Source organism: Pongo abelii, chromosome 15, assembly GCF_028885655.2.
Source record: "Pongo abelii isolate AG06213 chromosome 15, NHGRI_mPonAbe1-v2.0_pri, whole genome shotgun sequence".
NCBI classification, from domain to species: domain Eukaryota; kingdom Metazoa; phylum Chordata; class Mammalia; order Primates; family Hominidae; genus Pongo; species Pongo abelii.
The window spans coordinates 82,090,072-82,117,964 of record NC_072000.2 but is presented as its reverse complement, the minus strand read 5'-3'; the positions used below and the strand labels follow the sequence as shown (position 1 = coordinate 82,117,964).

At 46.7% G+C, this 27,893-nt stretch overlaps 1 protein-coding gene across 5 annotated transcripts in view; it reads right to left on the bottom strand.

Moving 5' to 3' along the window:
* The window catches only part of ADCK1 (aarF domain containing kinase 1), a 136,034-nt gene that overhangs the window by 73,668 nt on the left and 34,473 nt on the right, over positions 1 to 27,893 (bottom strand). For 3 of the 5 annotated variants that reach the window (XM_024232031.3, XM_054530910.2, XM_054530911.2), the window contains exon 4: positions 1,187 to 1,390. The exons of the other annotated variants lie outside the window; for them this stretch is intronic. In XM_024232031.3, the coding sequence (XP_024087799.1) occupies positions 1,187 to 1,390 (204 nt within the window). The remainder of the gene's footprint in view (positions 1 to 1,186; positions 1,391 to 27,893) is intronic. 5 annotated transcript variants of the gene reach the window in all.

The window sequence follows — 27,893 nt, the reverse complement described above, 5'->3', positions numbered from 1 at the left end:
CAGCTCCACATTAAGGGACCAATAGTCAGTGCCAGCTCCCTGTAAAAAGGGAACCACTGGTCTTTACCAAACCTCTGCCATACTCTCCTGGCCCTGTGCCAAGTAGCCTAACGACGCTATTTCTAGTTCATCCATTGGCTCTTTAAGCAGACCCAGGGCACCTGCTAGGTACTGTTCCAGAGCTGTAAATACAGAGTAAAAGGACTGTCGTAGTCTTCATCCTCAAAGACTATGACTTGCAGGGAAATCCTTAGACACAACTAATCAAGCCACAAGTTGCACAAGTGCAGGGAGCAAAGTTCTGCAGAGCCCAAAGGAGGGATAAGATCGGTCAAGGGAGGGTCACAGAAGACTTCCTAGAAAAGCTGGGGTTTGGATGGGAAACCCAGCACCTAGCACCCTGCCTGGGATTTGCTAGCTGGGTGAACAGAGAGGCAGATGGCCTGAAGTCACTTGACAAGTAGAGAATGAAGCAAAGACACTAGGCAGATGGTAGACCACGGCACAAGCACTGAGGACTAAGAGAACACAGCGAGTTTGAGACAGGTAGCACAATGGGACCAGAGCGTGGGGAAATAACAACCATAATAGTATAGAACACCATTACTATACAAATAATAGCTAATATTTGTTGAGCACTTGCTCTACATCAGGCACTATACTAAGCACCTTCTATTGATTATCCCATGTAATCTGCACAGCAACCTTATGTGGTGGGCTACAGATAAGGAAAGTGAGGTGCCAAGATCAATCATTTGTGCAAGGTCCAAGCTCTTGGCTCTGGAGTCTAAACCACAGTGTCACTCTGCCCCACCAACTTATCGACAGGTAAGTTGAAACCAGATGGGATGGGGCTTCAAAGCCCTGCTGAGGATAAAGCTTCAATAAGGCCTTAAACCTTCAGTAAGTGACAGATATTATTAGGTTGAACCATATGAATCATATATAGGTTTCAGGTCAATAACAGTCTCATATGAACTATTTCATATGGTTGAACTGGTATGTTTCACTGAGGGCCACTGAGATTCCTTCTAACCTCTTTGATTTCAGCACTGAGAGTGGCTCTGACATTTGATTTTGTGTCACTGGTGGATCCCCAGCACCCTGGCCGAGGCTGCAAGAATTCGGCCGGGGCCTTTTCTGAAGCATCCCAACCCAGGCCCATCCCGCCTGCAAAGGTGGGTACCTCCTTGCCCAGATCTTCTCGGATGACCTGGCGGATCTCTTGCATGCTGCTCTGTGGAGCCTGGCTGTGCAGTACCTTCAGCGTGCTGGTGTACTCCTCTGGCAACAGGTAGTCCAGAGCCCCCAGGTGCTGGCCCACCTTGATGAAGGTGCCCCGGTTGGCACAGCAGAGCTCACAGAGACGCCTGGCAGAGCGAAGGTGCACCTGCAGGAAGACGGGCCAGGGCCAGAGAGGTGTGAGTGCAGACCGTTCCCTACACCTTGTTCCCTTCACCTTCCTGCTCTGCTTGAAAACCCTCATTAACCCACAATGCCCAGGGCAGGTACAGGCACATGCGCGCACACACACACGCACGCACACACACGCACGCACGCACACGCACGCACGCGCGCGCACGCACGCACGCACACACACACACGCACACACACACACACACACACACACACACACACACACACACCCCTTCTCCCTTGATGTCCACCTTCCTGGTACATGGGGCAGTCAACTCCAACCTCATACAGAGGCCGCCCTTCAAACATGGCCCAGTGCTTCCTATCTCCTCCTCTTCATCAAAACTTGCCTAGTCTGGGTCCCACTCCCTAGAAATAAGCATTCAAGGCTTTTAACCAAGTCTAACCTACTAATGATTCATTCAAGGAACACAGAGTTAAAGTATTTGCCACCCACCCCTCAGACATACCAATTATGCTTTGTTTGTTTGGATTGCTACGTTTTATAAAACATGGTCAAATGTATGGTATCTTTTAATCTTCACAGCACCTCAGGGAAGCAAGTTTTGGTATCTTTAAAGAAGACAAACTCAGTCATTTTGTTGCTAAAGAAATCACTAGGCCGGGTGCGGTGGCTCACGCCTGTAATCCCAACACTTTGGGAGGCCGAGGCAGGTGGATCATGAGGTCAGGAGTTCAAGACCAGCCTGGCCAAGATGGTGAAACCCCATCTCTACAAAAAATACAAAAAAAAATTATCCAGGCATGGTGGCGGGCACCTGTAATCCCAGCTACTTGGGAGGCTGAGGCAGAGAATTGCTTGGACCCAGGAGGCAGAGGTTGCAGTGAGCTGAGATCATACCACTGCACTCTAGCCTGGGCAACAGAGCGAGACTCTGTCTCAAAAAAAAAAAAAAGAAAGAAAGAAATCACTACTAAATATCAAAGGAAGGTCTAGAAAACACCCCAAAATCTAGGGCTCTTTGGTGCAGCAAACTTTAGCAGGGGTCTCCTATTAACTGGAGGAGTCACTGTAGTGGGGGGATGAGGCACATGGAGAAGGCATCTGGGCAGGTTGTCTAGGACAGAGTAGCCTTAATTCACATCCGGATGCTCACCGGTCCTTCCAGAGTTGGGAGGTGGCCCCATCTGCCCCCAGGTTGCATATCCACAGTCATCCCCCCTGCCCAGCTGAGGGCCTTGGTACTATGAAGGTCCTACCTTCTAGGAGCTAAAGCCTCTGAGGCAGGATGGGGCCATGGGCACATGCAGAAGACAAGGGACCCCAGTACCCTGTGGGGACCTAGTACCTGCCTTCTCCCAACTCAGTCAACCAAGAGAGTGAACCATGAGGATGGACTTATACTCTTCAGTGCCACGTAGGACGCTGATGTAATTAACACATATTGGGGGCCATAAAATCATGCGAGGAGTTAAATAACAGTTGACAACAAAGATGGAAGAAGCGTTCAAAGATCCCGTATAATTCGTTGCCAAGTGAACCACACAGGAAATTTAGAAATTAAGAAGAGGTTTTTTTGTTTTTGTTTTAGCTCCCACATATAAGAGAGAACATGTGATATTGGAGGTAGAGAGTGGAAAAACAGATAACAAACCAGGCAGTATGGGTGGTGGGGAGGCGGAGGAGGAAGAGAAGTGGATTAAAGGGTACAAACATAAAGTAAACCTGAAGAGATAAATTCAATGTTTGATAGCGGAGGAGAATGACTACATTTAGAAAACTGTATTGTACTCAGGTGATAGCTACCCTAAATACCCTGACTTAATCACCACACATTATAAATGTGTAAGAATTTCCCATGTACCCCATAAATTTGCACAACTTTTTTTGAGAAAGGGTCTCACTGTGTCTCCCAGAGTGAAGTACAGTGGCATAATCATAGCTCTGTATTTCACATAACCATGGAGACAGGAGTCTCCATCTCCCAGGCTCAAGCAATCCACCCGCCTCGGCCTCCCAAAGTGCTGGGATTACCATCATGAGCCACCACGCCCAGATCGCTGCTGCTCAGAAGAGACTGCTGCAGCCCTGAACACCCTCAACCCAGCAGCCAGAGAGCCCATCCGCCCACCTCCTGACACAGCAGAGGGGCTGCCTCAGACTCCAGGCACTAGCAGGCCATCCTTAGGCCCACAGGGGCCTGTCCACTTCAAGCTTTGCTAGACTTTTTTTTTTCTTTTGAGACACCCAGGCTGGAGTGCAATGGTGCAGTCTCAGCTCACTGCAACCTCCATCTCCCAGATACAAGCGATTCTCCTACCTCAGCCTCCTGAGTAACTAATTACAGGCGCATACCACCATGCCGGATAATTTTTGTATTTTTAGCAGAGATGAGGTTTCACCATGATGGCCAGGCTGGTCTTGAACCCCTGACCTCAAGTAATCCACTCACCGTGGCCTCCCGAAGTGCTAGGATTATGTAATGAGTTTTAATCTGCCTTATATTAATTAAAAGCATTGTCATAGCCAGCTTGGTTTGGGGTTTGGGAGGGAGGCAGTGAAGAGCTAATAAGATCAACTCAGTGTTGATTAGTTATTGATTAGGCCAGATGGAGTCAAAGCCCAAGGAGGGCAATCCTTTACCCACATCTAAAGCCCCAAGAGCAGGGGCCCTAGTCCCCAAGCTAGGCAGAAAGGTATCAATGTCAGAATGAATCCATGGGACTCCCCTTCAGAACTGGGCAATATCTCCAATGGGGCTTAGGGGTGTGTAAGTGACGGAGTGGAAAGAGACCATCAGACAGTCATACATACACACCCCACACACAGAAAGACAGGCAGACATGGAAAGAGAAGGTGACAGACCCCAAACTGACCTTTGATTAATTCTTCTAGTCAGAAACTTAAGCCCTAAAGGAATGAAACATTAACAGTGGTATCTCTGGGCTGTGAAATTATAAGAGTATTTTTTTCTTCTATATAGGTTTTTCTGTGTTTCCCAAATTTCTTTTTTCTGGACACAGAATCTCGCTCTGTCGCCCAGGCTGGAGTGCAATGGTGTGATCTCGGCTCACTGTAGCCTCTGCTTCCCGGGTTCAAGTGATTCTCCTGCCTCAGCCTCCTGAGTAGCTGGGATTACAGGGGCCCGCCACCACGCCCGGCTAATTTTTGTATTTTTAGTAGAGAAGGGATTTCACCATGTTTCCCAGGCTGGTATCGAACTCCTGAGCTCAAGTGATCCACCCGCCTTGGCCTCCCAAAGTGTTGGGATTACAGGCATGAGCCACTACACCTGACCTGTATTTCCCAAATTTCTTATGAATAATAAATATTATGATAATGGGGGAAATTTTTTTATCATCCCTTTTCAGCATCTTCTGAAAATGGAAAGTCCAGCTGATTATGTTTTTCAGCTCTAAATGGACAAGATTCTGCCACACAGGCTGGACCAGCTTTGATGAGAGAGACTCCAGCATCTCTTTCCTAATTTGGCAGGGTCTCATGGCACACATGTGTACTGTCCATCAGAAAAATGAAATTGTAACCCCTCATCCCCAAGAAATCAGGCCCACACTGTCCACAAGGTCTCTTTTCTAGATGCTAATCTTTATGTTGTCATTTAGTCAGCAAAGTAAAGCTCATCATGTCTTAGGGGAAAAAACGAGTTGCAGTTTGTAAACATATTAAAAGAGTTTAACCTCAGACTGAACCCCACCCTGACCACACATGGGATAGTTCTGTAGTTAAGAACACAGGACTGCAGAGTGTCTCAGGCTACATCCCAATTTCACCACATAGAAGCTGGTGGACTTGGGCAAGTTACATAACCTTTCCCTACTTCAGTCTTCTCATCTATAAAAGTAAGATAATAATAGTACTTACACCTCATAGGGCTGCTATGAAGATTAAATGAGGTATCCATTTAGCCAGGGCTGGTGTTTCTATACTTACTACAAGGGGATTGGCATTTGTTTCAATCACGTGTGGTAAGACACACAAACACAGAAATGATTACCATGAAAGCAGAAGCCTTTACTCACAAGTCTCTAGAAATAGACGGCATGATGGCATGCCATGCCAGGCCACGTGGGGAAAGAAGCACCAAAGTCAAAGGCAGAGGGGGAAAGCAGGAAAATGTGGACAAGAGCCTTTGCTGCTATTCCATGCGAAGGAAAGGTCAAGGCAGGGTAAACAGGATTAGGACTGGTTAGTTGGCATGGGAGCTGTCCCTACTTGTCTACTACCTAATGATGGGGCAATTAAGGCAGGAGAATAGTAGTCCAGAGTTCAAGAGCCTAATAAAGTAGGTGGTTGTGAGGTATGGGCTCTGAATTTTTTGATTTGCATATGAAAAGCACACTCCTGTGAGTGGGTGGCTCACGCCTGTAATCCCAGCACTTTGGGAAGCCAATGCAGGTGGATCACCTGAGGTCAGGAGTCCAAGACCAGCTTGGCCAACACGGTGAAACCCCGCCTCTACTAAAAATATAAAAAAATTAGCTGGGCGTGGAGGAGGGCACCTGCAATCTCAGCTACTCAGGAGCCTGAGGCACAAGAATCGCTTGAATCCAGGAGGCGGAGGTTGTAGTGAACCAAGATCACACCACTACACTCCAGCCTGGATGACAGAGTGAGACTCCATCTCAAAAAAAAAAAAAAAAAAAAAAAGCATACTCCAAAGAGAGCTGCTACCTATCTCTAAGAATTAGTTGACCCTGGGAGGAGCGGTCCCTCCAATGCCAGCAAAACTTCAAGATGTCAAAGCACCAGAAAATATAGAAAATAAAAAACAGGATTAATCCAATACTCTAACTATACTCCCTTGGGGATCTCATCCAGTATCAGGGCTGTAAATACCATCTGCATATTGATACACACAAATGTGTATCTCCTTCCCAGACCTCTCCTCTGACTGGAGCTTGCTGATTACAACTGCCTCTCTAACATCAATTACTCCAATATCCAACAGGCTCTTCAAACTTAGCCTGACTTTCCCACCACTCCCACCACCACCAAACCTGTTCTTCCCAGTCTTCTCCATCTTAGGAAATGGCAAGGCTAAACTTGGACTTTTTCAGGCCGTAAATCATGATGTCAACCTTGACATTTCTTCCAAAACAGGAGCTAAAATTATCTTCCCATCTGAAAAAACTGGACAGCATATATAAAACAATGGTGTTCAAGACACTTGACATTAGGCAAGGAAGAACAGTGATTCCTGAAAGATGAGAAAGAAACAAGGTGACAAGGTGAACATGATGAATACCCCAGTTCACTGCACTGGGAGTTTCCAGGCTGAAGTGGCAGGGAGGGGAAGCCAGGCAGTGACCAGAAGACTCCTCAATTGAGGAGATAGAGCTGAGAGTCCAGAAAGAGTTCAAAGGACAGAGCAGTGAGGAGGAGAGAGCTGTACAAAGAAAGAACACTAAAGACCTGCAGAGACCCCACCGCATATACGGCTGAGTACCGATCAGCACATGCATATCCAAAAATTGTCTGAGTCCAGGAAAAGAACAACCCAAAAAGCTTAGGGTTAACAGTACCCAGCATTCACACAGGACCTATTTCCACCAGCCAAGCTGAAAAAAATCTCATAATTCATGGGACATTTGTGGCAATACCCAGAAGGGCCTTGCATCAGCAATGGCATATATCCCAAAACAAATACTGTTCCATTCCCATCTAACAAATATTAAAAGCAAGATCTGAAAAAAGCAAACTACTTCAAGTAACTTAACTATGTCCCAGAACAAAGCTCAATATTTATAAGAATACAAAAATATCTACCACCCTAAAAATAAAAGCACAATGCCAGGCACGGTGGCTCACACCTGTAATCCCAGCACTTTAAGAGGCCGAGACAGGCAGATCACCTGAGCTCGGGAGTTCAAAACCAGCCTGGGCAATATGGCAAAACTCCATCTCTACATAAAATACAACAATTAGCTAGACACGGTGGCATGCACCTGAAATCCCAGCTACTTGGGAGGCAGAGGCAGGACAATTGCTTGAGCCCAGGAGGCAGAGGTTGCAGTGAGCCGAGGCATGGATGACATAAAAGAGACAGAAAGAGAACCCTATCAAACTTTTAGAGATGAAAAATGTAATACATGAGATGAAAAGCACACAAGATGCAATTAATGGCAGATTAGACATTGCAGGGGGAAAAAAATATCAGGCCAGGCATGGTGGCTCACACCTGTAATCCCAGCACTTTGGGAGGCCAAGGTGGACGATGGATTGCCTGAGCCAGAGATTTTGAGACCAGCCTGGGCAACACAGCAAGACCCTGTCTCTAAAAAATATGTATATATAAAAAAAAGATTAGTGAACTTGAAAACCTGGCAATAGAAACTATTCAGAATGAAACACATAGAAGTAAAAATAATTTTTTTTTACTGAAAAGAACATCAGTGAACTGTGGAACAAATTCAAGCAGCCTAGTAAATATGTAGTTGAAGTCCCCAAAGGAGAAGAGATGAGGAGTGAAATATATATATATATATTTTTTTTTTAATAATGGCTGAAATTTTTTCAAATTTGATTTTTTTAAATGTATAAACTAATAAATTCAAGGACCTCAACAAGCCCTAAGCACAAGAAACATGAAGAAAGCTACATAATATTTTAAAACAATTTATACAGAGAAAAAAGATACAGACAGAAGAATAAAGATACGAATGATGGCAGATTTTTCACTGGAAACAATATGAGCAGAAGTTAGTATAGCAACATCTCTGAAAACAAAGAATTCTAAACCCAGCAAAGAAAATTTTTCAAAAGTAAAGGTATAAAAGTTCTTGCAGATGTAGGAAAACTGATAGATTTCATGTCCCTGCACTAAAAAAGATGTTAAAGAACCGGCCAGGCTTGGTGGCTCATGCCTGTAATCCCAGCACTTTGGGAGGCCAAGGCAGGTGGATCACGAGGTCAGGAGTTTGAGACCAGCCTAAACAATATGGGGACACCCCGCCTCTACTAAGAATACAAAAATTAGCCAGGCGTGGTGGCGCACACCTGTAGTCCCAGCTACTCGGGAGGCTGAGGCAGAAGAATCACTTGAACCCGGGAGGCAGAGGTTGCAGTGAGCTGAGATTGCACCACTGCACTCCAGCCTGGGAAACAGAGCGAGACTCTGTCTCAAAAAAAAAAAATTAAATAAATAAATACATAAATAATAAAGAACCTTCATCAGGCAGAAGAAAAATGAAACCAGATAAAAATATGAATCTATATAAGGGAACAGAGAGACCAGAAATAGCAACTTTATGAGTAAATATACAAGAACTTTTTTATATCTTATATCTCTTTAAAAGACAAATGATTGCTTAACCAAATTATTAACAATGTAATATGGTGTTTATAAAATAAAAGCATGTATTACATCAATAGCATAAAACTTCAGAAGAAATGAAAGTATACGATTTTAAGATTCTTATACTCTTTGAAGTACTATAATATCCCATAAATATAGACTGACAAGATGTATACTATAAACTAAAGCAATCATTAAAGTAACAAAAAGAATTATAACTCATAAGCCAACAAAGGAGGTAAAATACAACCATGAAAAATACCCAATCCAAAAGAAGGCGTGATAAAGGAAACAGGAATGAAGAACAAATAGGACAAACAGAAAACAAATAGCTAGAACAAAGACATAAATCCAACTTTATCAATTATCCCTAAACACCCTAATTAAAAGTAAGAGATTGTCAAACTACTCTTAAAAAGACCCAAATATGGCTGGGCACAGTGGCTCACACCTGTAATCCCAGCACTTTGGGAGGCCAAAGTGGACAGATCATGAGGTCAGGAATTCGAGACCAGCCTGGCCAATATGGTGAAACCCTGTCTCTACTGAAAATACAAAAATTAGCCAGGCGTGGTGGCACACACCTGTAGTCCCAGCTACTCAGGAAGCTGAGGCAGAAGAATCGCTTGAACCCAAGAGGCGGAAGTTGTAGTGAGCCAAGATCGCGCCACTGCACTCCAGCCTGGGCGACACAGCAAGACTCCGTCTCAAAAAAAAAAAAAAGACCCAAATGTATGCTGCCCAAAAGAAATGCTCTTCAAATATAAAAACACAAATAGGTTAAATGTACTGAGTTGGTGCAAAAGTAATAGCTGTCTTCATTAAAAGTAATGGCAAAAACTGATTACTTTTGCACCAACCCAATAGAAGGATAAAAAAAGATATATCGGGCAGGGTGTGGTGGCTCACACCTGTAATCCCAGCACTTTGGGAGGCCAAGGCAGGCGGATCACAAGGTCAGGAGATCGAGACCATCCTGGCTAACACAGTGAAACCACGTCTCTACTAAAAATACAAAAAAAAAATTAGCCAGACGTGGTGGCAGGCGCCTGTAGTCCCAGCCACTCGGGAGGCTGAGGCAGGAGAACGGCGTGAACCCAGGAGGTGGAGTTTGCAGTGAGCAGATATCGCGCCACTGCACTCCAGCCTGGGTAACAGAGCAAGACTCCGTCTCAAAAAAAAAAAAAAAAGACATATCATGCCAATGCTAATCAAAAGAAAGCTGAAACAGCTATATTTATAGCAGACAAAATTGATTTCAGAGAAAAGAATATTATCAGGGATAAAGAAAATCATTTCATAACAATAAAGGGATCAATCCATCAAGAGGATATACCATCCTAAACATTTATGCACCCAATAACACAGCTTCGAAATACATGAAGTAAAAAAACTAATAGAACTGCAAAGAGAAACAGAAAAATCCACATTATAGGCAGAGATTTCAATATCTTCTCAATACATGATATAGCAAATAGATAGAAAATGAGTAAGGATATAAAAGACTTGAACACTATCAACCAATCTGAACTGGCATTTATAGAACACTGTCCAACAACAGCAGAATATACATTATTTTCAAGTATAAGAGGAACATTTGCCAAGAGAGACCATATTCTTTCTGCTTGTTTTTTGAGACAAGGTTTTACTGTGTCTCCTAGGCTGAAGTATAGTGACACCATCATTGTTTACTGCAGCCTTGAACTCTTGGCCTCAAGGGACTTTTCTGTTTTGGCCTCCCCAGTAGCTGAGACTACAGGCACACACCACCACACCCAGGTAATTTTTTAAAATTTTTTGTTGAGTCAGGATCTCACTATGTTGCCCAGGCTGGTCTCAATCTCCTGGCCTCAAATGATCCTTCTGCCTCAGCCTTCCAAAGCACTGGGATTACGGGCATGAGCCACCACATGCAGCTGACGGACCACATTCTGAGTCATAAAGCAGATCTCAGTAAATTTAAAAGGATCAAAATATATAAAATATTTTCACTGACCACAATGGAACCAAAGTATAAATCAATAACCACAAAATCTCTGGAAAATTCCCAAATATTTGAAAACCAAGGCCGGGCTCAGTGGCTCATGCCTGTAATCCTAGCACTTAGGGAGGCTGAGGTGGAAGGATCACTTGAGGCCAGGAGTTCGAGACCAGCCTGGGCAACATAATGAGAGCCCATCTTTACAAAAAATAAAAATGAAGACAAATTAGCCAGGCATGGTGGCATATGCCTGTAGTCCCAGCTACTTGAGTGGCTGAAAGGTGGGAGTACTGCTTGAGCCCAGGAGGTCAAGGGTGTAGTGAGTCATCATCATGTCACTGCACTCCAGCCTGGGCAACAAAGCGAGGCCCTATCTCAAAAAAAAGAAAGAAAACTAAACAACACAGCTCTAAAGAACTCATAGGGCAAAGAAGAATCAAAGGTAAATTAGAGAGTACCAGTTGGCCAGGCAAGGTGGCTCATGTCTATAATCCCAACATATTGGAAGACCAAGGCGGGAGGATTGCTTGAAGCTGAGAGTTCAAGACTAGCCTAAGCAACATAGAGAGACCCTGTCTCTGCAAAAAATGTAAAAATTGCTGGGCGTGGTGGCATATGCCTTTGGTCCCAGTTACTCAGGAGCCAGAGATGAGAGTATCCCCTGAGCCAAGGAGTTTGAGGCTGCAGTGAGCCATAATTACGCCACTGTGGCCAGGCGCGGTGGCTCACGCCTGTAATCCCAGCACTTTGGGAGGCCGAGGCGGGCAGATGACGAGGTCAGGAGATGGAGACCATCCTGGCTAACAAGGTGAAACCCCGTCTCTACTAAAAATACAAAAAGAAATTAGCCGGGCGTGGTAGCGGGCGCCTGTAGTCCCAGCTATTCAGGAAGCTGAGGCAGGAGAATGACGTGAATCTGGGAGGCGGAGCTTGCAGTAAGCCGAGATCATGCCACTGCACTCCAGCCTGGGCGACAGAGTGAGACTCCGTCTCAAAAAAAAAAAAATTACGCCACTGCACCCCAGCCTGGGCAACAGAGTAAGATACTGTCTCAAAAAAAGTAAATAGGCCGGGTACGGTGACTCATGCCTTTGTAATCCCAGCACTTTTGGAGGCCGAGGTGAGAGGATCACCTGAGGTCAGGAGTTTGAGATCATCCTGGCCAACATGGCGAAACCTTATCTCTATTAAAAATAAAAACATTAGCCAGGCATGGTGGCACGTGCCAATAATCCCAGCTACTAAGGAGGCTGAGATAGGTGAATTATTTGAACCCAGGAGGTGGAGGCTGCAGTGACCCGAGATCGCACCACTGTACTCCAGTCTGGGCCACACAGCAAAACTCCATCTTAAATAATTAAATAAATAAAATAAAATGCATGAAGTCTTTCACACATATTATCTCACCTGACCCAGGCAAGAGCCCTTGAGATAGGTACTATCATTCTCCTCATTGCACAGATGCAAGAACTTGGGCTCCAAAAAGTTAGAGGTTTTACCAAGCTTACTCAGCCAGTAAATAGTAGATTCAGGGTTTGAAACATTGCCCTCTAATTGCAAAACATCTGTCTTTCTCTACACTCTGCTGCCCATCCACACCATTACACGTTCCTCGTAAGTTAGAAGAAAAACATCCAGGGCGGGTGCGGTGGCTCATGCCTGTAATCCGAGCACTTTGGGAGGCCAAGATAGGAGGACTGCTTGAGGCCAGGAGTTCGAGACCAGCCTGGTCAGCATAATGAGACCCCATCTCTATTTATTTTAAAAAATTTTTAAAAGAGAAGAAAAACATCCAGGTGGCCACTATCCGCTATGGGGCCCTCACTGTTGCCCTCTCCGGTTCCTCACAACACCCACCCACCCTGGTCCCCAGCTGAGCTCCAGCTAAGACTCAGGGTTAGGCCACACGGCCACCATGGCTCTGGCCACGTCTGGGCTCCCAGGAGCTGTTCCAGTAAGCCAGAAAACAAACTCTGAGATTAGGAACAAATTCATGAACACACAGGAGGATCTGGAAGCCCTCGTTATAGAAACAGATTGGGAATCATTGTGAGAAGGAAGCCAGGGAAGCCCCAGAAGCATGAGGTCTCTGACAACAGCAACTGGGCCACACTAGAGGACTGTGCAGCCCAACAAGGCAGGGCCAGGAAGGGCACCACACTGGCCACAGTGGGAAAAGGGAAACAATCTTCAACGATAACCCTTCAAAGGTCCTCACCGCCTCACTGGCCCTGGTATGAAGTGGGTTTTTTGTGGGGTTTTTTGTTTGTTTGAGACAGTCCCACTCCATCACCCAGGCTGGAGGGCAGTAGCAGGATCTCAGCTCACTGCAACCTCCACCTCCTGGGTTCAAGCAATTCTCTTGCCTCAGTCTTCTGTGTAGCTGGGACTACAGGCGCCTGCCACCACGTCCAGCTAATTTTTGTATTTTTAGTAAAGATGGGGTTTCGCCATGTTGGCCAGGCTGATCTCGAATGCCTGACCTCAAGTGATCCACCCACCTCAGCCTCCCAAAGTGCTGGGATTACAGGTGTGGGCCACAGCACCCGGCCTGGTATGAAGTTTAAACTCCTGACAGGCCCATACAATGCAGCCCAGCTGTCCTGCGGCCTCATCTCTTACACTCCCCACCTCGCTCTCTACCCTCCAACCACAGTTATCAGCTCTCTCCTGTGCCATCCCCTGCCCCCAGGCCTTTGCATAGCATCTCCATAATCTCACCACACCACTCTCCTTTTCACCTGCGAAAAATCCTCTCAGCCTGGACCCAAGCCTGCCTCCCTTCACCTCTTCCTAGTCCTGACCTGACCCATTCTCCGTGCCACGCCTCTCCCCTCTCACAAGTGATGTTACTGCCTTCCACAATCCCAGGATGAAGGGCAGAGCAAGGAGTTTCTTTCCCCCAGCGTGGCTCAAAATCCTCCTTTTGTCTGAGCCTCTCTTGGAGAAGACGGGGCTTCTGCCCATGAGGCAGCTCCATGGATATGATGAGCTTCTCCGCTTCGGGTCCACAGAAGAAAAAGCAGGGGAGCAACCCTAGATATCACCAGGTTGCAACGAAACGAGTCTGGGACCCAATGAGAGACCCAGAGCAACACAGCTTTCCAATGTCAGGGACAATGACTTGACCGTTCCCCTGTGGGAAGGCCTCCTTCCCACCAGCCCCCACTCCGCCCTTTCTCAGCAGGGATCAGCTGGGCAGACCACAAGAGGGTCTCTGTTGGAGGATCCAGAACAGGGGTTTTTCCCAAATACCAGTCAGGATGTGGAATCACAGATGATTCACTCAACAAGAGCCACCTGCCCATCACAAGACACCCAGAGAGCCCTCCACACTCCTGTCCTGAATGCAGGGGTCAGCTCAAAGCCCCATCACGCCAGGCCTGGCTTCCAGGACAGTCATGGACTCCTCCTACTTCTCAAGGCTTCCCTGGGTCCTCCCCAGGGTCATGCATGGCTGGATTAAGATGGGGAGAGGACCATAGCGTAGCTTTAGGTCTAGGCTCTGACTAGGCCCTGTTTCTAAGCCTATAGGAGAGGCAGCTGTGAGAAGAGGGGGGTGGTACCAGCTGGCTATTGAGGTCCAGTCTAAGAAGGAGGTTCAGGGTGGGTGGGAGAAGATACACTGGCTTAGAGAAGCAGAGATGGTTGGAAGGAGATGTTATAGTGATGTTCCCGTCAGAGGAGCAACTAAGCAAAATGGCCAAGAGAGGCCCCATGTGGCAGCTGGTCCTTGAGGAACCACAGCCAAGCCTCCAGGGATGCATCACATGCCCAAACTAAAATGAACTTCTGGAGAGTGTGAAGTACAACAGCAAAAGCTGCCCCAGAGCCGCAGGTAGTTACAGATCCAGCACCATCTCACACCTGGTTATTGGTACTGTGGGACTTTTCATTATGAAATTACAAATTCCAGGAGCACTTCAAACCCAAATGATTCCAGAGCATACCATGGAAAAGAAAGAAAAGCAGGTATTTCTGAGGGGCAACTCTGAGGGATACTGCAGAGGGAGTGAGCAGGGTACGATTCTGTGTTTGTGTCCACCAAGAATCTAGAAAGACAATGCAATTTAAAAAGGAACATTTTGGCCGGGCACGGTGGCTCATGCTTGTAATCCTAGCACTTTGAGAGGCCAAGGTGGACAGATCGCTTGAGGCCAGGAGTTCGAGACCAACCTGGCCAACATGGTGAAACCCCATCTCTACTAAAAATACAAAAATTAGCTGGGTGTGGCGATGCATGTGCCTGTAGTCCCAGCTACTCAGGAGGCTGGGGCAGGAAAACTGCTTGAACCCGGGAGATGGAGGTTGCAGGGAGCTGAGATTGCGCTACTGCATGCCAGCCTAGGTGACAGAGCAAGACCCAGTCTCAACAAAAAGGAAGAAAAAAAAGGAACATTTTAATTGAGCTACTATCATGGATTAAGTATTTACTATGTGTTAGGCCCTACTCTGAACCCTTTATACATGTATTTTCTCATTTAATTCCATAACCATCCTATATGGTAGGCACAATTATTATCCTCTCTTCTAAAGATGAAGTTAAGGCTCAGAAAGGTTAAATGGCTTGGCTAAAGCCACACAACTTATTAGTGGCAGAGCTGGGATCTGAATCCCGGCAGTCAACTCCAAGACCATAATGAAATACCTCTTAGAATACCAGTATAATTCAGAAGAAAAAGTTTTGAATCAAGACCCAAGGGACCTGGATTCTGGGACAGTTCTGCCAATTACTGCCCCTACTTATGCAATCCTGAACAAATCATCTCAGCTTCTTGGGCCTCAGCTCATCTGTAAATTGAGAAGTTGAGCAGAGTCAGGAATAGCAAGTGAGTGCATATGTGCCTCTCCTCTGTTACTGTGCCCGTGGCACACATCAGACATCACTAATCAACCACAGCACACACTCAGTGAGTCCAGGTGATGACTTGCCTATTTTCCAACCTGCACTCAGACAACCACTACTAATCAACTGGAGTTTGCAAATGAAATGTCTTTCCTTTCCCAGAGCTAGATGTTTCTAAGGTGTCTTCTGACTCTTAAAAACCTACAACTGTTACTGGGGTTCTAAAGACAAAATTTTAATTCTAGCCCCAACTCCAAGTAGATTGTAGTCTCTATGCCTCTGTCTTCCTTCTGCAAGATGGACAGTCTGTCACACCATCATCTATGTGGTCAGCTCCACTTTCTCCCCTGTCCCAATGAACTACACTCCAGGCCAACGCCCAATCTGAGTTACACAGACTGAGTCTGCTCTTGGTGGACCTGACAGGGCCTGCTCCCCACGCTGCCTCTCTAAGGGAGTCCAACAGAGGGGAGAGCTAAGACCAATGCCATTGACATGATAGGATGAAGGGACACCGGTTCCTTTGCATTAAGCACTGTTTCCAGAAGTTTCCAGTAAAATAAGAATATTCCCTAGAGGTGGTAACATAAGAAATTATGATCAGGCCAGGCGCGGTGGCTCATGTCTGTAATCCCAGCACTTTGGGAGGTCGAGGTGGGTGGAACACGTGGTCAGGAGATCAAGATCATCCTGGCCAACATGGTGAAACCCTGTCTCTAGTAAAATACAAAAATAATTAGCTGGGCATGGTGGTGTGCGCCTGTAGTCCCAGCCATTTGGGAGGTTGAAGCACAAGAATTGCTTGAACCCAATTGCTTGAACCTCCAGGCAGAGGTTGCAGTAAGCCAAGATCACACCACTGCACTCCAGCCTGAGCAACAGAGTGAGACTCTGTCTCCAAAAAAAAAAAAAAGAAAGAAAGAAAGAAATTATGATCAATCATTGACATCCTGGCAGGAGTTTCTTTACCTGTCTCTTTCCAGCCAGAGCAACTAATCTAGAGCAGATTTCTATGAAATGGGAGAGTTTCCAAATGTAAGCTCTGTTTCAGAGAAGCCCATGCTAAAAGGAAGGTGGCAGATGGGGGTATCTGGAGAGGGCAGTTGCTAGTGGCTAAGAAAGCTTAATGAATAAAACATACAACGCAGCTGCCAAGGATACTTGCATTTTAATAAAGAACAGAGTTTAAGCCAAAGGAATTACTTTCTAATGGTAGAATTACAAGCATCAATAATGATTTAGGGAAGAATTAAGCAAAGAAAGTTGTTCCAGCATCCCTGAAATCCCAAAAAATGAGCTGATGTGACTGTGCAAGCCCTCAGCAAACAGCAAATGAGCTGCAAATTTAAGGTATTAATAATATTATTACTGGCAACTTGTGACTCCGCCTGCCAGTGAGCAAGCCTGCCACCACACAGACAAACCCAGATGCCCACAGGAGCCCAGGACATGTACTCTTTGGTCTGGAAAGCATCCATTTGAGAACCCAGTTGCCAGAAAAGCTGAAGAGAACCCTTCCCTCCATCTGCCCCTTAATCACACACACTGAGAAGATGCATAATTAATTTGTTCTCAACAGTTGTTCAGCGGCTAGAAGAGTGAGGGCATCTCTGGAATGGCAATTACAGTCAAGAAAAACAAGTGTTAGGCCGCGAGCAGAATGCAGCAGCCAGCCTGCTTCCCTTCCCCACCATGCTTGCTTGGGCCACAGGCCTGAATGTGGGACAGGTGTCTTTTTCATTTCCTCACAGCCCGGGGCTCTTGGGGGCTGGTGGGAAAGAATAGAAAACAAAACTCTGGCCAGACAAGGTTCCTCACCCCTGTGATCCCAGCATTTTGAGATTCTGAGATGGGAGAATCATTTGAAGCCAGGAGTTTGAGACCAGCCTGGGCAACTTAGTAAGACCCCATGTCTACAAAAAAAGAATTTTTAATTAGTTAGGAGTAGTGGCACACACCTGTGATCCCAGCTACTCAGGAGGCTGAGGCAGGAGAATCACTTGAACCCAGGAGGTGGAGGCTGCAGTGAGCCATGTTTCAGCCACGGCATTCCAGCCTGGATGACAGAAAAAGACCTAGTCTTAAAAAAAAAAAGAAAGAAAGAAAGAGAAGAAAAGAAAAAGAAAAAATACCCTCGGCCAGGCACAGTGGCTCACACCTGTAATCCCAGCACTTTGGGAGGCCAAGGCAGGTGGATCACTTGAGGTCAGCAGTTCAAGACAAGCCTGGCCAACATGGTGAAACCTGTCTCTACTAAAAATACAAAAATTAGCTGGGCGTGGTGGTGCATGCCTGTAATCCCAGCTGCTCTGGAGGCTGAGGCAGGAGATTTGCTTGAACCCAGGAGACGGAGATTGCAAGATCGTGCCACTGCACTCCAGCCTGGGTGACAGAGTGAGACTCCATCACAAACAAACAAAAAATAGAAAGGAAGGAAGGGAGGGAGGGAGGGAGGAAATAAGGAAGGAAGGAAGGGAGGGAGGAAATAATGAAGGAAGGAAGGAAGGAAGGAAGGAAAAAAAAATACCCTGAAAGATACAGGGAAGAAGGCCTCACTCTAACCTCAGAGAAACAGCTAAAATAGGCACAAAGCTCAGGGACAATGTGAAGACCAACAGGCAGCACATTTGGGGGACAAGTGAATACACACAGAAATTAGATGAAATTAAAGAACTCCTGTTAATATCATTAGCTGAGACAATCACATGATAACTTAGAAAAATACCAGTTTTTAGAGATGCACACTGAAATTACAGGTGACATGCCATGATTTCTATAATTTGCTTAAATTTGTCAGCAAAAAAAATAATAATGATGAAAGAATTATGGCAAATGTTTTGTTTGTTTATGTGTCGTGTTTGATTGTTTTACAGAGACAGGATCTCACTCAGTCGCCCACGCTGGGGTACAATGGTGCCATCATAGCTCTCTGCAGCCTCGAACTCCTGGGCTTAGGTGATCTTCCTGCTTCAGACTCCCAAGTAGCTGGGACTACAGCTGGTCTAGAACTCCAGGCCTCAAGTAACACTCCTGTCTCAGCCTCCTAAAGTGCTGGGATTACAGGCATGAGCCACCATGCCTGGCCTGGCAAATTTTTTTTTTTTTTTTTTTTTTTTAAGAGAGTGTCACTCTGTCACTCAGGCTGGAGTGCAGTGGTGTGATCTCAGCTCAGTGCAACCTCTGTCTCCCAAGTTCAAGCTATTCTCCTGCCTCAGCCTCCCAAGTAACTGGGATTATAGGCACACACCCACGCCTGGCTAATTTTTTTTTTTTTTTTTTTTTTTGCATTATTAGTAGAGATGGGGTTTTACCATGTTGTCCAGGTTGGTCTTGAACTCCTGACCTCAAGTGACACACCCACCTCAGCCTCCCAACCAAAGTGCTGGGATTACAGGCCTGAACCACTAAGTCTGGCCTGGCAAATTTTAGATCTAGGTGCCAGGTATAGGGGTTCAGCCTATTATTCTGCACACTTTTTAATTACATTTGAAATTTTTTATATAGAGTTTTTTTCCCCCTAAAGATCCAATAGCAGATTCCAGCCTGCTGTTCCTAACTCTTCACTGTGGCCTAAGAGGCCCTGTGTTCTTGACCTGAGCTCCCAGGGTTCCTCCAGGCCAGTGGTCCATACAGCATGGGGTTCCGTGTTGTTCCGTTGACCTGTGCCAGTCTCTCTCATCTCATTTTGTACCATGTGCCCTATCGTTCACTCTAGTCTATCACTCGGGCCTCCCTCTATGTCCTTCAGTGAGCCAAGCTCATTGCCACATCGGGGCTTTTAGGCTTGCAGTTTCCCTCTCCAGGGCTGGCTTCAAGGGCATGCAGCTGCCCTGCACTTGGGAAGGCCTGCGTGTGTGGTTTAATGCCCTGCAGTCACTGTGGAAGTCGGAATAATGCCCCTGCCACCTGAGATGTACACATCCAGCTCCCTGGAAATCTATGAATGTGTTACCTTACGTGGCACAGGGAATGGAGATTGCAGAAGAAATGAAGGCTTCTTTCTTTCCCCTTCCTTCCTTCCTTCCTTCTTCCCTCCCTCTCCCCTCCCCTCCCCTCCCCTTCCCTTCCCTCCCTCCGTCCCTGCCGCCCTTCTTTCTTTCAGATTGAGTCTCACTCTGTCGCCCTGGTTGGACTGCAATGGCACCATCTCAGCTCACTGCCACCTCCACCTCCCTGATTCAAGCTATTCTCGTGCTTCAGCCTCCCAAGTAGCTGGGACTTCAGGCGCACACCACCATGCTTGGCTAATTTTTGTATTTTTAGTAGAAACGGGGTTTCACCATGTTGTCCAGGCTGGTTTTGAACACCTGGCCTCAAGTGAACCACTCCCCTCAGCCTCCCAAAGTGCTGGGATTACAGGTGTGAGCCACCACACACAGCCAGTTTAATTTCTTAATCTGCTGACCTCGACAGTGAGATTATCCAGAATTACTCAGATTGGCCCAGTGTAATCATCATGGCTTTTATAAGTGGCAGAGAAAAGCAGAAGGGAGCCAGGGAGATGGGATGGGGAGAAGGACTTAGCCAGATGTCGCAGGCTTTGAAGATGGGGGAGTGGGACCACGAGCCAAGGAATGTGGACAGCCTTTACAAGATGGAAAAAAGAAAAAAGGAAAAGAATTCTCCCCTAGAGCATCCAGAAGAATCGCAGCTCTGCTGACACCTTAATTTTCTCCCAGTGAGAACCGTTCCAGACTTCTGACCTCCAGAACTATAAGAGAATGAATGTATTGTTTGAAGCCACGATGTTTGTGAACATTTGTTAGAGCAGTCACAGGAAACTAATACAGTCATAGGAAGCTACTGTATTAGTAGCTGCCACCTCCACCTCCTTGGTTCAAGCTATTCTTGAATTTGAAATTTTTGAATTTGTGTTTTGGAAGTGAAGTCTGATGGGACAAAGGAAGGTGTGCCGGGAGATTCAGCTCCACACAGTCCCACCTCCTTGGCTGACCATTCCCTGCCCCCAGTACCCCAGCTCCTCCCCGCCTCCCTACTTCTTTTTTCCTTTTTTTTTTTTTTTTTTTTTGAGACAGGGTCTCACTCTGTCCCCCAGGCTGGAGTGCAGTGGTGCAATCTCAGCTCGCTGCAGCCTCGACTTCCCGGGTTCAAGCGATTCTCCTGCCTCAGCCTCCCGAGTAGCTGAGGAGGCGCGCACTACCACACCTGGCTAATTTTTGTATTTTTAGTTTCACCATGTTGCCCAAGCTGGTCTCAAACTCCTGATCTCAGGTCATCCACCTGCATTGGCCTCCCAAAGTGCTGGGATTACAGGCCAGCCACCACATCGGGCCCCACCTCCCTACTTCTACCTGCCACCACTGCTGCTCTCTGCAACCAGTGCACCGGGAAGGGGAGGCCTGCATTGTGCACTGCTCTCCATCCCTGCAGGTGGCCTGGACACAGGCATGGGGAGGGTTGGGGTCACACAGGTGCCACATGTTATCCAGCCCCATCCTAGACTAGAACAGCCACAGCAAGCTGAGCACACAGCTTGGCAGGCACCTCTCACCCACCCCCATCCAGATCCTGAGCACGCCCCAGCACACAGCTTGCCATTTCCCGGGACCTGCCCATCCTTTGAAGGTTGGGGCAGCAGGGCCATGGGAATGGAGGCTTCCCCACGCCCAGCCAGAGCCCAGCATTTTCATTTTGCACTAGGCCTCGTAATCACATGGCCGGCCCTGCCTCTTCCTCTAACAGTCTCCCCGCAGCCCTTCACTTGCTAGTCCTTTGATCATTCTTCAGTTTCAGCTGAAAAACATCATGCGAGAGAGCCCTTCCCAGCCTCTCCCTCAGCCCCTCTTCATCCCATGACTACATTTTATCTCCTTTAGGGCACTCAGCAAGAGCTGAAATGACCTTGTTTACTTAGCCCCACATTGATTTCCTGAAAAGTGTACACTGAGACCACTGTGTGTGTGGCAAGCACTGTTGTTAGTGCTGCAGACACAGCAGCAAGCAATACAAACAAGTCCCCTATCCTCCTGGAGCGGATGTGCTTTTGAGTCCCATCATTGTGAATTACCTCTTGTCCTCCCAAGAACAGACCATTGTACACCCAGCACCCCAAACAGTGCCTGGAACATAGTAGGCATTCAATAAATATCACTGAACAATTGGCTGAATGAATAGTGGCTTAGATACTCTGCACTGTGACCAGGCACAGCAGAGAGACGTCCCCCTTCATCCTATAACATGTTGGGGGTTAGGGGGTAAAGAACTTTTCCATAAGCAAAAAACTGGAGTGGGGGCAGGTGCAGTGGCTCACGAGTGTAATCCCAGCACTTTGGTAGGCCAAGGCAGGTGGATAGCTTGAGCCCAGGAGTTCGAGACCAGCCTAGGCAACATGGTGAAACCCCATCTTTACTACAAATACAAAAAATCAGCCGGGCATGGCAGCACGTGCCTGTATTCCCAGGTACCTGGGAGGCTGAAGTGGGAGAATCACCTGAGCCTGGGAAGTCCAGGCTGCAGTGAGCCATGATTGCACCACTGCACTCCACCCTGAGCGACAAGAGTGACACCCTGTCTCAAAAATAATAATAATAGATTGGAGGGAAGAGCAGCTTAAAGACAGATTGGGGCTGTGGGAGGGACAGCACCCCAGTTCCTGAACCACCTTGCCTTAAATTAGCTTCACATATGTCTTGCTGTTATCAGTCAACAGTTTATTTGTATATTTAAGTGAAGTTATTCGGCTAATTGGACATATGTCTCACGGTTCTACAAGGAAAAGTCTATTAAAAAGTCTTGCTGTAACAGGCAAGAGCTTTGAGGGTAGTTTTATTCAGGGACAGGAAGAGAGCTGAGTGGATTTTAATTTGGTAGAAAATAGCTGCTTGGGGCCAAGACAGTGAGAAGTGGGAAATCAAGAACAGGCTATTAGATTATTACTGCTGTTAACAAGCATCTCGACCACCCTTACAGCTACGGAGTGCCTTCCGTCAATTTTGTTAGTTATATTACGGCCTTCCATCTAGCCCTGCTATTCCAGCAATTCCCATTTTGGAGCTGTGGCCACTGAGGCAAGAGAAACACATCTCATCCAAGCCAGTATGAGTCTGTCCTCACAGCACCTGCAGCCTAACTTTGTCAACAGGTTAATGCATGGGAATTTTCTGAGTCCAAGATGAACAGCCCAAAGGGTTTCAGGAAAAATTGCAGAGGGCTGAGGGGATGGGAGAGAGGTGGAGAAAAAAACACTGATGTCTCGAGGCTTGACAGATGGCCGGATGCCCTGATACAACACGGAACCCCATGCTGTATGGACCACTGACCTGGAGGAACCCTGGGAGCTCATCCAGTCCAGATTAGTAAGCCAGGGAGTACAGTGGTTATAGGCACAGCCTGAGGAGCTGCACCATTTGGCAATAATTCTAAGTTCCTGTAGTGGGTTGAATGCTGGCCCCCAAAACATCATATGTCCATGTCCTAACCCCTGGAATCTGTGACTGTAACCTTATTCAGAAAAAAGGGTCTTTGCAGATATAATTAAGAATTTTTAAGATGGAGCTGGGCATGGTGGCTCACGCCTACAATCTCAGCACTTTGGTAGGCCAAAGCAGGCAGATCACTTGAGCCCAGGAGTTGAAGACCAGCTGGCCAACACAGCAAAACCCTGTCTCTACCAAAAAATACAAAAATTAGCCAGGCATGGTAATGCATGCCTGTAATCCCAGCTACTCAGCAGGCTGAGGCAGGAGAATCACTTGAACCCCGGAGGCAGAAGAGATTGTACCACTCTACTCCAGCCTAGGCAACAGAGCCAGACTATCTCAAAAAAAAAAAGAAAAAAAAGAATTTTTAAGATGAGATCATCCTGGATTGCCCAGGTGGACCCTAAATCCAATGACAGTTGTCCTTATTAAAAACAAGAAGTAGGCCAGGCGCGGGGGCTCACTTTGGGAGGCCGAGGCATGCAGATCACAAGGTCAGGAGCTCGAGACCACCCTGACCAACATGGTGAAACCCTGTCTCTACTAAAAATACAAAAAATTAGTTGATTCCCCTGTAGCCGGACAAGGTGGCAGGCACCTGTAATCCCAGCTACTCGGAAGGCTGAGGCAGGGGAATCGCTTAAACCCAGGGGTCAGAGGCTGCAGTGAGCCAAGATCGCACCATTGCACTCCAGTCTAGATGACAGAGCAAGACTCTGTCTCAAAAAAAAGAGAGAGAGAAGGTAGAGGAGGTGGAGGCAGAGATTGCAGTGATGCAGCCACAGGAATGCCTGGTGCCACCAGAAAAGGCAAGGAAGGGTTCTTCCCTAGAATGCTTCCCACCAGCAGCATGGTCCTGGGGGCTCTTTGATTTTGGGCCTTTGGCCTTAAGAAATGTAGGAGAATAAACTTCTATTGCCTTAAACCACCCAATTTGTGGTAATTTGTTATGGCAATCACAGGAAATTAGTATACCCGCTTGCTAGCTGTGGACCCTTGAACAAGTCACTCCATCTGTCTGTTCATCAGTTTCTCCATCTGTAAAATAGGGGTGATAACAACGGTATTTACCTCATAGGGCTACTGTAAAAAAAAATTTTTTTTTTTTTTTGAGACAGAGTCTTGCTCTGTTGCCCAGGCTGGAGTGCAGTGGCACGATCTCGGCTCACTACAAGCCCCACCTCCTGGGTTCACGCCATTCTCCTGCCTCAGCCTCCCCAGTAGCTGGGACTACAGGTGCCCGCCACCACGCTCGGCTAATTTTTGTTGTATTTTTAGTAGAGACAGGGTTTCACCATGTTAGCCAGGATGGTCTCGATCTCCTGACCTCGTGATCCGCCCGCCTCGGCCTCCCAAAGTGCTGGGATTACAGGCGTGAGCCACCGCATCTGGCGGGCTACTGTAAAAATTAAATGAGATAATAGAGACCCCCTAAGTACAGTGCAGCAGAAGCCATCTTCATCCATTTGTGCTGCTATAACAAAATCCTTGAGACTGGATCACTTAAGAAAAAAAAAAAAAAAAAAAACAGTTCTAGAGGCTGGGAAGCCCATGACCAAGAGACCCGCATCTGGCAAGGGCCGTCTTGCTGGGTCATCCCATAGTGGAAGGTAGGAGACTAAGACAGCCCATGAAAGGGTGGGGATTGCGGATGGAGACAGAGAGGGAAGGTACCCAAAATGAACCCATTCCCATGGTAACAGCATTAATCCATTCATGAGGGCAGAGCCCTTATGACCTTATTTTCTCTTGAAGGTCCTACTTCTCAACACTCTTGCTTTGCAGATTAAGTTTCTAAAACATGAACTTGGAGAGACCCATTCAAACCTTAGTAGAAGCCTACCTGATGAACTCATTAAAAATATGGCTTTTGGCAGGGCTCATGCTTGTAATCCCAGCACTTTGGGAGGCCGAAGCAGGGGGATTTTTTGAGCTCAGAAGTTCTAAACCAGCCTGGGTAACATAGCAAAACCTTGTCTCTACAAAAAAATACAAAAATTAGCCAGGCATGGTGGTGCAAGCCTGCAGTCCCAGCTATTCGAGAGGCTAAGATGGGAGGATCAATTGAGCTCAAGAGGTAGAGGCTGCAGTGATGCAGTGAGCCATGATCACACCACTATACTCCAGCCTGGACACCAGAGTGAGGCTTTCCAGGCCTCACCTCAGAATCACTGACAATAAATCTTTAGTGTACAGGACCAAGGAATGTGTGCTTTATAAGGCTCCCCAGGTGACTGATTGTCTGGCAGGTTGTGAACCACCTGGGTGCTGTCCCATTCCCACCTTGATGACAGACATAAAATCTCTTCTGTTTCTGGAAAGCTGCCCTCCAGATACAGACTTTACAGCTGTTCTGGGTGAAGGACACTTGGCTTTTTTGCATGGGAATGATAAACAATGAATCCAAAATACTGCTTAATTCTGGTTATGCAGGAAGAAGGCTGGAGTCAGGAAAGAAGTACGCATAGGCTACAACTGCATGGGTAAGGTATTATTTTTGAAATTGGGCAGTAAGCATGAGGGTGATCGCTGAATTATTTTTTACAATTTGTCTTAGGTCTTAAATATTTCGCGTTTTTTAAAATACAAGCTGTATGCAGATATGGAAAAATAAAAGGCTGGTATTGGCCATGGTCCCTAGGTAACTAATAAGTCCAGATCAAGGATACTTCTATGCACTCCAGTACTAAATTGCCTCAGCCACAGGGAAGTCCTAGCCTATGCCTACCCCGCATCTCTCATCATGTTGCCACATCCATTTCCAGCAGAGGTGGAAACAGCTCCGAAGCACCCAGTCCAGGGCAGGTCAGAAAACTGCTGGAGGTTTTCAGTGGGAAAAGCAATCAGCAATGAAAAGCCCAGCCTGAGTTGGTCTGGGATAGGGTCTGAGATGGGCAAAGGCAGGCTGAAACCAGGGTTACTCCAGTTCCTGCCCCATAGAGGGCCTTGTTAGAAGTGTAGGTCCTCACAATGCAGGACCTTCTCTGCGGAGCTGGGTGTTGTGCCTGCTCCGCTTACCCTGTAGAACCAGGTGGCAGGGGCAACTGGAGGGCAGCTCTGAAGTAGCAGGAAGCCCAACCATGTGTCCAGGCAGCCCACATAGGTGAGAGAGCCTGCAGACATGCACACGAGAGGAACTGTGTGCTGATCAGAATGGAGAGATGCCCAGCACACAGCAACGGGCTCATACCACCAAAAACCCAGGGGGTTGTTTTGTTTCCTTATAGCTGTGGCCTTTGGAAAAGATCACTGCTTTAGAACCACAGCAGCAAATACCATCATATCAGGCATTTCCAATCCTAAAGCAGCCCCAGGAGATGAACAGTGTGAGCTAGGAAAAGAGAAGAGCCGGAAAGACAGTCACCAAAAACAGCGGGGTAAAGATCGAGGCAAGAGTGGGTGCAAGCCAGGGCATAGCCCAGCAGCATCTGCTACAGATGCTGCAGCCTTGTTTCTCAAAGTACGACCTTGCAGCAGTGATGGTATGCAAAACGTGGTACAAGAGGCAATTTCAGCTGGTACCCAGAATATTTATTTGCATATGCATTAGATAGACAGAGAGAGAAAATCAAACCTGTAATTTCACAGACATTTTTGCTTAGAACAAAGCCAAGTAAAGGAAAAAGTGTTGACAGGATGAAAAATATCACAGAAATACCTGAATAGTTGGTTATAAAGAAGTGTATGGGAATAATAAACAATGAATTGAAAATACTGCTTAATTCTGGATATGCAGGAAGAAAGCTGGAGTCAGGGAAGAAGTACCCACGGGCTATAACTGCATGGGTAAAGTGTACTATTTCTGAAATTGGGCAATGAGCATGAGGGTGATCACTGAATTATTTTTTACACTTTGTCTTAGGTCTTAAATATCAGACATTTTTTAAAAGACAAGCTGTATTTAGATATGGAAAAATAAAACGCTGGTGTTGGCCATAGTCCCTAGGTAACTAACAAGTCTAGACCAATTGAGAGGGTAGCTGGCATTTCCCTGATTGCCTAGGACCTACAGAGAAGCCACCACACAGTGAGCCCAAATCTCCAGGGAGAATCACATTTTCTCCCAGGCCCACCACATTTACCCCCAGGACTCTCACTGATGGCCATGGACCCTACCAAGTTTCTCCCCAGGCCACTTCAAGGCTCAAGAACCTACCCCTACAGAATTCTCCAGAATCAGAATGGTTTTGAGGTCAGGGCCACTGCGGAAAACTGCACAGATTTCGATGCAGTATTCAGAAAGCTAAAAAGGAGGTGCTAGACTCACAGACTCTGTCTCCCTAATTCCAAAGAACTGGTCCTTAGATGACCCAACCAGAGAGAATTAAATGCAGCTCATGCTCCTGCAGAAATTATCACAAACTCCGAGAAAGCCAGTCACCAAGATAGCAAGGATTCAATTTCTCTCCTCCTCTATGCAGAACACTCTCAGGCAAACATTCCATGATGACAAACGAAAGCAGCAAAAGTGGGTCTAGAGAAAACTCCCTGAAAAGATTCCATGCCAGGTCGACAGGTGCTGCACGTGCAAAGGAGCTGTGGCACAATGAGACCCAGACCGCTACTCCAGGAGGAATGCACCCCAGCCCCATCTCCCAAGAAAAGCTACCCCACAACACACCCTCTTTGCCTGGAAGTTAGCTGCTGTCAGGGATCAGGAGAAGTAATTCCAGACCAGGGGCCAGAGTTGTAATAGACAAATCAGTCCTGTAGCTGGTGATTTCATGCCTTCTGCCCCCCTACCCTCAACTATGACAACTTGAGGGCAGAGGTCGAGTCTTACTTCCCATTTTCTCCTCTGAGCATCATCCTGTACCTGACACAGAGCAGGCTCAGTTAAAGTTAGCTAAAGTAATAGATGGAATGGAAGGATGGTGAAGAAATGTCCTGGTTTGGCCAGACCAGATCCCAGGTTTCAGGGAATATTCCTGAAG